Genomic DNA, 12,766 nt, shown 5'->3' with positions numbered 1-12,766 from the left:
GCTGGTTTACAGCTTCGTTTATCATTGGACCATTCTTCCGAGGATATTCGAGGACTATGACATTCTCAGTTACTGTCGAGTGGTATCGCGATATGATAAACAATTTTGTTTTGTCACAGCTACATGGATTCAGTCATTTTCATGAAGGATGAGGGCCCCGTCACACATCGGTCGTTCCGTTCTGGAGGTTCTTCGAGAACATTTCACGGAAACCACAGTGGTCAGTCGTTTACCACTGTATTGGGCGCCTCGTTTAACTGACCTTCCCCATTGGCACTGGGGATTTCTGAAAGAGAGGGTTTATCGCGTTCATCCTGATAACTTGCCAGCGTTGAAAGACCACACAACGCTGCATGTGCGCAACATCGGTCACGACCAGTTGCGTTCTGCCTTTGAACCCACTGGACACAGGGTGCAGTTTGTGGCATACCTGGCAGGGCAGCACACATTGAACAGTACATCCCGTATAATGCACAATGGAAGTGAATAAAAATACGTTATTTATGCCTGTGTTCCTTTTTTTTCCTTACACACAGAAAAATTAATACATCATACAGCTCCCCTAGTAGTGAATTCCGAAGCTTCTTCCCTCACCTCTCCCTCATATATCGCTTTCTCATGACGCATAATATATTCCTGCAAACTTTCGCAGCATTTGGATCACTAGGTGGCGCTCCACAAGGTCTTAAACGGAGATACTTTAAATTTGATTACCCTGTATATTACCTCGATACGATAAAAATGAATTAAGAATAGGCTGACCATACGTGCCATTTTGAACGGGACAGTACCGTTTTTTTCATATTTTCCGGCTGTCACGTTGTTTTAATAAAAATGTCAATTTTGTCCAGTTTTAATAAAAACTATAAATATACTTTAATATTGGTCAATCATAAATTATTATTCAGAATCTGTAATCATTTGTGGATCAGCGGACCCTCATAAAATCTATAATTGTGAGGCAGTTGGATACATGGAATAAAGAAAACATTCCTGTATCCGATAGAGGGGTACAGATTTTTTCTGAAATGAGCGAAAAACGCCTAGCCTTTCAAGACTAGAGTTTATTCTTTGTCTTCCAGGAAGTACAGCACTTGAGAGAATATTTTCTGTTATAAACAGTATGTGATCAAAGGAGAAATCTGGATTAAGTGCTGAGACAATAAGACTATGTTAGTTGTAAGACCGAATTGTGTGATGGAGTGTAAGAAATTTTATGATAAGCTGTTGAAAGACCAAAATTTGCAATGTTTATGTAATAAAACTTTTTTTATCGTCTTACTTTTTCATGAATACAGAATATTATTACATAATCCCGCTACGATGGCAAACGATTCAATTCATAGGCTGTGTAGAAGGAATGGGTTGGAGTTTTGGGAAGTGCGGAGCGAATTTAAGTGAAGAATCGATTTGTATAAGAGGGATAACCTACACTTGAATGCGTTTGGCATCAAGAGTCTTGAATATTATTAATTGGTATAGGACTTAACACAGAGAGTTAGGGAAACCCAATTATGATGGGAGGAATCGTGAGAATCTTTGTGTAAGGCAATACGTTACCTGGAAAATGTTACCTAGAGCGACAATGTTAAATAACTGTGTCAATGAATTATTATTACGGAAAAGATTCTGAGGAGAAAACGCTGTGTTCGCCCGGTTCGTACTTATCAAGCATGTGTAAAGATGTCTGCATAGGTAAGATATTAGATAATAAGAAAGATATGCAGTACACGAATGCTAGGAGTATCAGAAACAAAGGGGTAGAGTTTGTTCCCTTGGTCAATATGTTGGGACCTCAGATTGTAGGCATTAGTTAGACCTGGCAACCAGAGGCAGACATGGTAACTGGTATCAAATGTAAAGGTTACAATATTTTCAGGAAAGACAGACGGACAGGAGAACAGAGGAGATCATATTGGATAACTTAAATCCACTTAGAGTTGGGACCTATGAATGCAATACTAGTAACAGTTTTCCACGTGGCAGTGAATTCGAATCCATCTAGTGTGAGATGGAGTCTAACGAGATCAAATACATAGTAGGGTGTTCTACAGACCTAGTGGATTTGGTTGCTAGTGACGAAGAAATGCATCGCCAAATAAAGAGGATGAGTGAGAAACGAGAAATCATAACGGGGGGACTTTAATTATCCGAACTGGGTAGCTGAGAAATCTCATGAGAAGAACGAAACTGAATTTACTGAGCTGTTGCTGGATAAACTCCTCAAGCTGTATGTGACAGAAAGAACTCGAGGTCAAAGAGTGTCAATTTTGATTATAGTGCCAGAGGGTGCTTCAATTAAAGACGTAACTATTTTGCCTCCGGTTGGTGACAGGGATCATGCGATACTCACTTGGAAGTGACTAATAGTTTACGAACCATTCAAAAAATTCACATGCTAAAGTGCAAAGCAGGAAATTATGACCAACTGAAGAGTATGCTGGGTGGTTTTGCGCTATGGTATCGGTTGTTGGACCGGACGAATGTCGACAATTCATGGAAAGCGTTTAAAAATACTTAAATGATGCAATATCGGAATGCATGCCAAAAATTCGAAGAATAAATAGGACAGGAATGAAACGGGTGTCTTATTAAACAATAGATTCGAAAGTAAAAGATGACGTGGAAGCTAGCTAGCTAAGTTAGCTTGTCATTGCAAGCTAACCAACCTAAAAAATTTCTATTGTTATGCTACAAGTAAAAGAAAGATTGCATGTGAAAGGATAACTTTACCGAATGCAGATAGCGTGCGAGTGACAGATACAGAAAAGATTGTTCAAATAATTGGTGCCCATTTTACTATCACTCTGGTGTATACAACACTGCGCTCAATGCTACTTCTTCACTGGATCAAGAAAGTCAAGTGTATGAGGAGGAGGTATTCGAGCTGATGCGCAAGCTGAATAAGAACTCTGCAGGTATTGATGGGTTATTAGCATGGATGCTGAAAGAGTGTTCATCTGATCTGGCTATTCCTTTGACCAGGCTATATGATTTGGGATCTCAGAATAGGGAAGTTCACACAGGAATAGTGGTGGTGGTGGTGGTGAAGAATTTCTGCACCACCAATCTCAGGAGTGGTGGTAAAGATTTTAGAAAACTGGTGTTGGTTAGAGCTCGCATTCAGAAATGGGTTAACAGAAAAGCTATACTTTGCAGTGAACAGCATGGGTTTTATTATTATTATTATTAAGACAGATCACCAGGGAGTAGAGACTCATCGAGGGACGGACTCCACTTATTACATGCACCAGTCATCATACTTATTCTTGAATTCATTCACACTGCTTGCATTCACAACAGCCAGTGGCAAACCATTCCCATCACACGCTCTTAGAGAAAAATCAAACCATCTCCCCATTCTTAGCAGCCTTCATTCTCAACTTCCAAGGATGACCTTTCATCCAATCCCCACCCTCCATAAATTGAAAATTTCCATCAATTGAAATCCTGTAAGATCCTTTCAGAAGTTTGTAAGTCTCAGTCATATCACTCCTCTTTCTCCTGCTTACTAGTGCAGTCTAAAAATTCTCAATCTGTCTTCATAATCAGTATTCCACAATCCTGATACATTTTTAACACTCTCCTTTGCACTCTCCCCAATACATCAGAATCACAACGGAGACCAGAACACCAGATCTTCCCACAATAGTTCAAATGAGGTCTTATCAAGGCCTTGTAAAGAGGCCTTGATAAGATAGCATAATTTTAGCAAAATCCAAAAGCATCACGGTGTATCCATTCCCCTTGTCTAGTTCAATGGTAACATTGTCGTTGTTTACTAAGGGAAGGTCATGTTTTAGCAACTTGCTTACATTCTATAACAATGTTATCGTTCAGTTAGACAAGGGGAATGGATACACCATGATACTTTTGGATTTTGCTAAGGCTCTTGACAAAATACAGCATGATAGACTCTTGCATAAATTGGAAAATATAGAATTGATTTATAAAATATTGGCGTGGCTGACATAATGATAGATATCAAAAAGTTGTATATGGGAGATTTGAGTCTGCAAAATTTAAGATAGTCATTGGTGTACCGCAAGGATCAGTGCTTGGTCCATCGTTATTCAGTCTATACATTAATGACATTGAGATGGATTTGACAGGAGACATACAGCTATTTGCTGATGACGATGCAAAGATTAGCAGGGTAATCAGGAATGATTTGAAAAGGCTGGAATTATGGACATGTGAAAATGGATATCGATTCAATGTTGCTAAATGTAAAGTCATGCACTTTGGTATAATATGACATTGAGGTATCCAATGTCATATTATGTTTGTCGGATTATGCTAGAAGAAACTGATCAGATGACGGATTTTTGATTTCTAGGAGATGAGAAGTCAAAGTTCAATGACCATATAGCAAAGATTGCAAATGCAACTCTGAGAATTATCGTGATGTCAAAACGAACCTTGTCATGTAATAATAAAGAAGTTATTTTGCCTCTTTACAAGGCTTTGATAAAACCTCCCTTGGACTATTTTTTTTTTGTTTGTTTGCAAGTCTGGTTTCCTTGGTGATTCTGATACAGTGCAGAGAGAGAGAGAGAGAGAGACGGTGATATGATTGAGACTTACAAATTTCTGAAAGGATCATACAGGATATTTGTAGATGGAAGTTTTCTTTCTATGGAGGAGAAAAAACGAGAGGACATTCTTGTAAGTTAAGAATGAATGTGTTCAAGAAGGGATGAGAGCTCGATTTTTCTCTCATAGAGTGAGGTGCGTGATTGGAATGGCCTGCCATTGGAGGTTATGTGTGCAAGCAGTGTGAATGAATTCAAGAACAAGTGTGACAGCTCGTGCGAGTAATATGTGACTTCCCTGGATGGGTCCCTAACGCCTTAGAGTTCTCTCTAAATTATAATATTAATAGAGATTTTAATACCAAATTTCATTATACTTTTACTCCAAAGAAAATCCTCTCAGTTAGAGTCCAGAAAGAAGTTGCGTAATGAGAAGTTAATGTAATAAATGGTCGAGCATTTTGCATTTCTACATTATGAGTTATTATAAACTGAAACACATTCTCGTTTATTATGTTTATGCACAATTGTAGGACCTAACATTTTATTAATCTTTTCGCAGATGGCCTTTCATGGCGACGTCTACATCAATAAATGCGTACAATTTCCTGGAATTTAATATCATAGGTCAGTAAAGTTCTCATGAAATGACGTACTTAATTTAAATTTTGACATGTGTGGATCATGTTTTTATTTTAAGAGCGTGCGAATGGGTTTTATATAAGTAATTAACATCAGTAATAATACAGTAAATACTTCTAAAATCTGTTTCTAGAATCATTTGATTCCTTATAACTTAATATAAAATATATTATTTACGATTCTGATAAGCTTTACAGACATTTTTTGATTTTCTAAAATTGAAAAGTTTTATTTATAATTTGATTCTACACCATTTTCATTTATAGATGTATAACGTAATTCACAAAAATGAATTTCTTATATATATATATATATATATATATATATATATATATATATATATAGGGGTGATTAATACTCTTGGAGGGTAATGGATGGCAATGCTGTAGCCAATGACGTTCTAACTGAGGCTATTGCTGTTACCCTCCTTTCATGATCAGAGCTTTAATAGCTCAATAACACCTTATCCCTACAATGTCCTCTACAGATAACGGGAAATATGAAAAGCATTCTTGCCCCCTTTAAGCCAGTCCTTTTAAGGACTTTAAGGACTATATATATAACTTTTTAATTATTCTTTATAATTAAATAATCCTTTCATGGTCGTTCTTTCTCTCCTTCAACCTAATAGCAAGCTGTGCTACTAATTAACAAATATTATAATCGTTAAGTTATGAATCAAGTTTACTTATTTCAATTCAATTATAACATTTCCTACTTATTTACTTTACAATACTTTGTTTGTTTTATATTTGTATATTTATATTTATTTATCATCATCATCATCATCATCATAGTTTATTCACAATATGATACAATATGAAAGGGAAAAGAGGTTTGCATTAAAAATTAATGATCGCAAATTATGATCTTCCAATCTCTTTCTCTATCTTGAGTTAACTGGAAGATGTTTCACAGTTCAGCCTTTTGATGGTTTCACATATGTATTGCCAAAATTGTTTGCATGGTCTTCCTCTACTGCGATTGCCATCTTCTGGTTTGTACAGAATGAGGATTCCAAAAAGGGTGAGACTCCAGAATGTCTGAGTTGATGTCCAAGCCATCTGAGTGTAGTTTTTTGACTTTATTGACAACTGGTTCTTACTTAGCCAGATTTAGTACAGCAGAGTTAGTGACATGGTCCATCCAAGTGTATCCAAGGATCAGCCTGAGACATGTAGTTCCAAAGGAGTTAATTAGATCTGTATTTTTTTTGTGCTTATTGTCCAAGTTTGAAAACCATACAAGAAGATGGATCTACTAGTTGCATGGTATAGTCTTAATTTTATCTTTAGTGATGGTATATATTTTCTAATATCATTTTCTGTATTGCTGATGTACGATCCAAGATATTGCAAGTCCTTTACTCTTTCTAAGGGTTTATTGTTGATATGAAGTATTAAGTTTTCATAACCTATTGAGAATACTTTGGACTTTTGGATGTTGATCTGCAGATCAATAAGTTTAGTCTGTGCTTTCAGTAGACTGAGATATTTCGTGCATTTGTTGGTTCTGTATCAATTAATACAACATCGTCAGCAAAGCTAAGATAAGTTATTTGCATGGTTTGGGTAGATGTTATAATGTTTATTTATTTATACAAATATAAATAGATATAAAAATACAAATAAAAAAATACAGAAATATATTTATATTTATTTATATTTATTTATATTTTTATATTTATTTATTTATACAAATATAAATAAATAAATATAAAAATACAAATAAAAAAAACACAAATATATTTATATTTGTTTTTATTTTTCGAATAAATAAATCCACTAAAGTCCCTTATTCCACAAAGACAGTTAGGCATAATCATTCTGTTTAACTTCTTTGAAGACTGAGAGGCAGCCGCTTTACCGTCGCTGGCATCTCTCCAAAGGCTATGAATGGTTTTAATAGGCATCCAAGGAGGATAGCATAGTAGACAATATCGTTATTCCTAACCCTAACACTATATATTATTATCTGAAAAGTGAATTCTATCCTGGGTTTTTCTGAGTTGCAGTGATAAAAGCTAAAGTTTCCGAGAAGAAAAAAAAAATCATTTGCCCAGTGGCGGTTCGTGTCTTGAAATCGTGGCAACTTTCGAAATATACATGCACACTGTAAGTACAGTGTATATGTGTTTGGATAAAATATCAAAATTATGGTAAACGTTTTTAAAAAAATTAAACATGAAAAAATATTGTTTATTATCGATAAAATTGTCAATAATATATATTGAATAATATTAAATAAAATATTTAATAATAAAATTGTCAATAATATTTTGTCCCTGTCGCCCCTGATTCGCCTCTACAAATGATCGACTAACTAGGGAACCCACTGAAAAAAAAAAAAAGGATTAGAACAAGGTTTCTCCAAGGTGATTAGAATTCAACAGGACTACGAGGCAACCATATTTATTATTTCGTATACATAAAAAAATCTATGAACGTCTATATACCAAATCTTTTAATGTCGTGTGTTTCTGAAGGTTGGTTTGTCTGTTTTTTTATAGTGGTGTGGGTAGGGTAGCGTGGTTAGTCTGTTTTATAGTCTTGTGGGTAGGTACTGAAGGTTGGTTTGTCTGCAAAAGCAGCATGCGAATTAGCAACTCTTTGAGCTTTCATTAATATTTCGTAAAGATTTGGTCCGTTTTTGTCGATGACAAATCATTTTAGGTTCGAGAGTATTCGTCTGTGGCTTAAGTTGTCTTTAAATGGTTTAAGGTTACCAAATAATCAAACTTGAGCGCTCTGAAAGTGTATTTTATTGGCGAAATATTTATAATAAACCTTATTTATTTATACAAATATAAATAAATAAATATAAAAATACAAATAAAAAAATAAAACACAAATATATTTATATATTTATATTTGTTTTTATTTTTTATTATGATGATATTATGATGTTACAATCTAGTAATTATATTTTTTATTACAATTTTTACCACGATTCTTTTATTATAACTGCTATTTATTTATTTATTTTTATTTTTAGTTCTGAATATGGCATACGTGAATGATCCATATTTCAACCCCAACTTTCCATCGTGAGAATCTTTTTTATTTTATTTTATTTATTTATTTATTTATTACGGATTTATTCAGTAAATTCTAAACTTTATTAGAACTGAATAAATTTAGAAAATAAATTCGTTGTCTATATAATATTTCATTTTAATTTTAATCGGAATTCATTGCTAATAGTTTACGCTATTTGTTCTGTTTTTAATTGAAAACATAACCCAGAACACAGATGCGTAAAATATTATTAAAAGTAGTTCAATGTCCATAATATAATGAAAAGCAATTTAACTTTACGTTTGATATAAACGTTCAGTATTAAAATAACTTTTTAATTCTTAATTATTGCTAAATTCTTTATGCACAATACAGTGCCATCCATTGAGCAAAATTGTAATAATCATATGGTAAATAATATAAGAAGTGTAAGTGATATAAATAAGTTATGAAATATATACTAATAATAATGTTTAATAATAATATAATTGTCGCAATTTGTTTAAAATATTATTTGATAACATTAGAACAATTTATCTTCAAAATCGTGGGTATGGGTATATCATCATTACTTCATAAGCATGACGTCATGAATTGAACATGACATTGGCATTACCAACAGCCTGGTTAACGTAAAAAATAAACTCTTACTTGACTATTTCTTTAGATTAAGAAAAGGAAAAAAAAACACGCCCAACGTGGGGCTCGAACCCATGACATTAAGAGTCTCTTGTTCTACCGACTGAGCTACCTTTTTTTTTTTCTTTAACAACTTTATTATCGACTTTTGCAATTATTTACATCATAATGAATCATATATACAATATATACATTTGTTATAGCATTATTTCAATCGAAGTTTCATTTTATATTATATCATCATGTTATAATGTAGTTATTACATTACTGTTCTCTTAAGATGGCTTGACTTATTATTATTAATTATTTTATATAATTTCATTCCTGTGAGTTCGGATAGCTCAGTCAGTAGAACAAGAGAATGATAATCTAGGCGTCGTGGATTGAAGTCCCATGTTCGATAGGAAACATTCTGGATTTAATTTCTGTTAGGTGATAGACGGCGTTCGTTTTCTGATAAACGTGCGATGGGGTTTACGACCATAGCGGGCTGGAGCTACATAAAAATATAATGTCATATAAAAATTATGACTATAAAAATAAAATTTGATTATGATTATAATATAAATATTACAATTAAAGTATATATATCATTTTGTTACTGATCGCTTCACATATGAAAGGATACAGCACCTAAAACACAACAGTGCCGTATATGGGCAAACATTTATGGAGACGGAAGTAATCCATTGATATATTTCTTGAAGAGCTGGAGTTGTATTCGGTGAGAATAACAGTATGGCAGGGGGGGGGGGGGAGATTGTCCTAAGAATAGAGGTGGCTGGAATGAAGGAGGATGATGAGAAGTTTGTTCGGTATGTTTGAAGTTGGACAATGTATGGGTGTTGGCCAGTGGCAGCTCTAGTTCTTACATGATTAGAGTACAGCAGAGGAATGGTAGCATCCAATTCAGACGAGCAATGCCCATGCAAGTGGCTGTAGAAAAGGAACAGTGCTGAAACAGAGCGCCTATAAGAAAGTGGCTGAAGAAAGTCTAAGCGAATCGTCTTCCTCTACATATCAGCAAGCATTCTTTGGGGGATTTTGGATGCGTCACCCCAAAATGTGGGACAGTATTCCAAGGTTGGTTCGATCTGAGACGTATAAAGAAGAGAAATAATGTTTTGAACAAAAATGAACACTAAATTTTTTAGAGGCTAAAGAGGCAATGTATATAATATGCTTGTGCCAGGATAAACTGGATGTGACAATCAGCCCAAGAAGAGAAAGTTGATCTTAAAAGGAAATAGGAACGTTATCAAGAACAAGTGGGAATGAAGTGGAATTTTTTTTAGGGTAATAAGGCAGGCTTGAGTTTTTATGGCATTGAAATTTATTAAGTTGTTTTCTCCCCATTTGAGGTTGTTAAGATCAGTGTTTAAGTCTTTAGTTGGGGATGATCTTGAGGTTCTTATCATTTGAGTACTTCAGGGTTTCTCGAATGAAGAGTACTCTCTCATCGACAAAACTGTGAACAGGTTTTGAAGTCAGAGAGAGAGAGAGGGAAGGTCATTGATGTAAAGAGGAAGAGCGTGGGTGATGGGTACAGAACACTGGGATATTCCAGTATTGAGAAAGCCATCCACCATGACATACAATAAACGACCAGTGAGGGAGCTGGCAGTCCAATCACAGAGTGCAGGGAGAGGCCATAAGATGGTAGCTTGTTCAGGAGACCTCGTCGTCAGACACGATCGAATGCCTTTAAAATATCAAAAGTAACCACTTGGGTTTCTCCAAATCATTCTATGGCCTGTATTCAAAAATGGATGAGTTAGCCAGGAAGCTAGCTGTAGAAAGAGAATGGCTGGATGAATTCCTGATTCCATGCTATTGGATAGGTGCCAATAGGATATGAGATAGGCGATACAGAATGGATGTTATTTCTGAGGCACAAGTTTTGAGGACAACTGGAGGATGTTCATATTGGACCATGAGCCTTATTAGCATATTAAGATTTTCCCGATACTGGCGAAAGTTCAGAGCAAGCATGGAGTAGGCCTTGATGATCCGAGCAAGGGTTGTAAGGGAAAAATGATGCTAACGGATCCTTCTTTTCCTTGTATGAGATTATCATGGTACCATCAGGATGTGAAAAAGGTAGAAACAGGGAATGTCAGAAGTTATGCCCGAAAGCCTTGGCGAGAAAGCAGAAGCTTCGAATGCCAGTTGAGCAGAAGACAAGGTTATTGCATTTCATTTTTATGAAGTCTGCTTTGCAATCGTTGATAATTATCTTACACTTTTTGGGGTCTGAATGAAAGTTGTGGTTTTAGTTTAAGACACAGAACATAAGCTGCATATTCATGGTGGACTGCCGAGGCGGTCTGTCCCACTCCAAATGATAAAATGTAAAAAAATATAATAATAATAATAGAATTATATTATGATATGACTTGATAATTTTAAAGTGTGCGATCGATGGGATGATTTATGAGTTACTTCCTTGACGATCCATGATCGAAATCTACAATTAAATTTCGGTATAATGATAATCAGATGCTTCCAGAAAACGAAGAATTCTTTTCTTGCGTTTCAGGTACGTGAATTTCGGAAGATTGGGCACCGTCATCGGACACGAATTTACTCACGACTTTGATGTATCCGGTAAGCAAATATTTTGTTTTCTGTTTAGAGTTGTAGCTTATAAACTGACTAATTTTATTTGTTTATGATCGATGCTGTGATTTCCTCGAAGTGCTTACGACAATAAAATACTAATAGGTAAGATAGGCAAATATCTTCTATTGAAATATTTAGGATGGAAATACTCAGTTGTCGTAGAACCATCAGTTCTAACTGCAGAAATGTCAAGAATTTCACCGATCCACAATGTGCCACTGCAGTTGCAACCTATCACTTCCTGATCGACATGAAGACTTCTCCGCGTTCTTTTAATAAGGTTAGAAATCGAGGCATACGTAAAGTTACGAAATCAATGAAATAGTTCAAGTCGAATGACTAAAAACTTGGAATTATCCCACTAGAATCACTAAAAATAATAACGAAATTATATAAGCCAAATGTATCTATAAAAATTCCCTAATGAGTGGAGTTAAAAAATGCAAAAAGTCAAGAGTGTTTCAATATTAATTATTTTAATATACATCAGTTTTATTGGAAATTTTGTGTAACGTACAGCTAAGAAATATTTAAACATTTATTATTTGAGGCTGGCTATTCGGTGAACGGTATTTCATTCTAGAATACTATTTAGTTCTTCAAACACATACACTGTGTGTGTGTGTGTGTGTGTGTGTGTGTGTGTGTGTGTGTGTGTGTGTGTGTGTGTGGTTTGAAGCGCACAAGGTTTTAAACCGAATACATTTAGTATTGTTTGTAGTACTAAACGTACTAAGGGGTTATATAATCAAGACACCCTACTTTAGAGATGAACTTGGAACTTTTTTCCAGCCTCGGCTGAGAAGGATATCTGTAATGGGAGAAAATTAGCTGAAGGACTCCAAATGTCGCCACCTCGCGGTCACTGACCATAACTCAATATTATTATTGTCTGAAATAGTAAGGATTCTACGGTCGATTTTCTTGAGTTTACGTTTCGAGAAACCCGCTTGCCATGCCAGAGATCGATTAAGTGAGAACCGGTCGAAGAACTGTTTAGAAAAAGTTCCGTTAGTTGGCGACTAGAATTGAACTTTGGTCTTTTCTTGGGACCTAGCGCTATGGATGCAAAGGTTACTTTCACTGAGCTACACAGGCCTTATTACACTGCATATTAAAATTGTAATTTGGGAAAAACGTCTTTGATTGTCATGAAAATTATTGTAATCCTACTGAATGATCTGCTGGTCAACCAGATAGTCATCATTATTGTGATTCGAATTCAAAACATAAATTTTACTTTAAATATGAAAAAAAAACATACTGTAACAAAAAATTACAAACTTTTAATGAACCGGTATGCTAAATAAT

At 34.9% G+C, this 12,766-nt stretch overlaps 1 protein-coding gene across 2 annotated transcripts in view; it reads left to right on the top strand.

Annotated features, from left to right (window-relative positions):
* The window catches only part of LOC150094938 (neprilysin-1-like), an 84,931-nt gene that overhangs the window by 51,762 nt on the left and 20,403 nt on the right, over positions 1 to 12,766 (top strand). For both annotated transcript variants that reach the window (XM_090410889.1, XM_090410890.1), the window contains exons 15-17: positions 5,098 to 5,162; positions 8,172 to 8,223; positions 11,373 to 11,440. In XM_090410889.1, the coding sequence (XP_090267015.1) occupies positions 5,098 to 5,162; positions 8,172 to 8,223; positions 11,373 to 11,440 (185 nt within the window). The remainder of the gene's footprint in view (positions 1 to 5,097; positions 5,163 to 8,171; positions 8,224 to 11,372; positions 11,441 to 12,766) is intronic.

The sequence above is a fragment of the Typopeltis vanoorti genome, chromosome 21 (genome assembly GCF_054136105.1).
Source record: "Typopeltis vanoorti isolate ZY-2024b chromosome 21, IOZ_Tvanoo_1.0, whole genome shotgun sequence".
NCBI classification, from domain to species: domain Eukaryota; kingdom Metazoa; phylum Arthropoda; class Arachnida; order Uropygi; family Thelyphonidae; genus Typopeltis; species Typopeltis vanoorti.
This window is presented reverse-complemented; position numbering and strand designations above follow the sequence as displayed.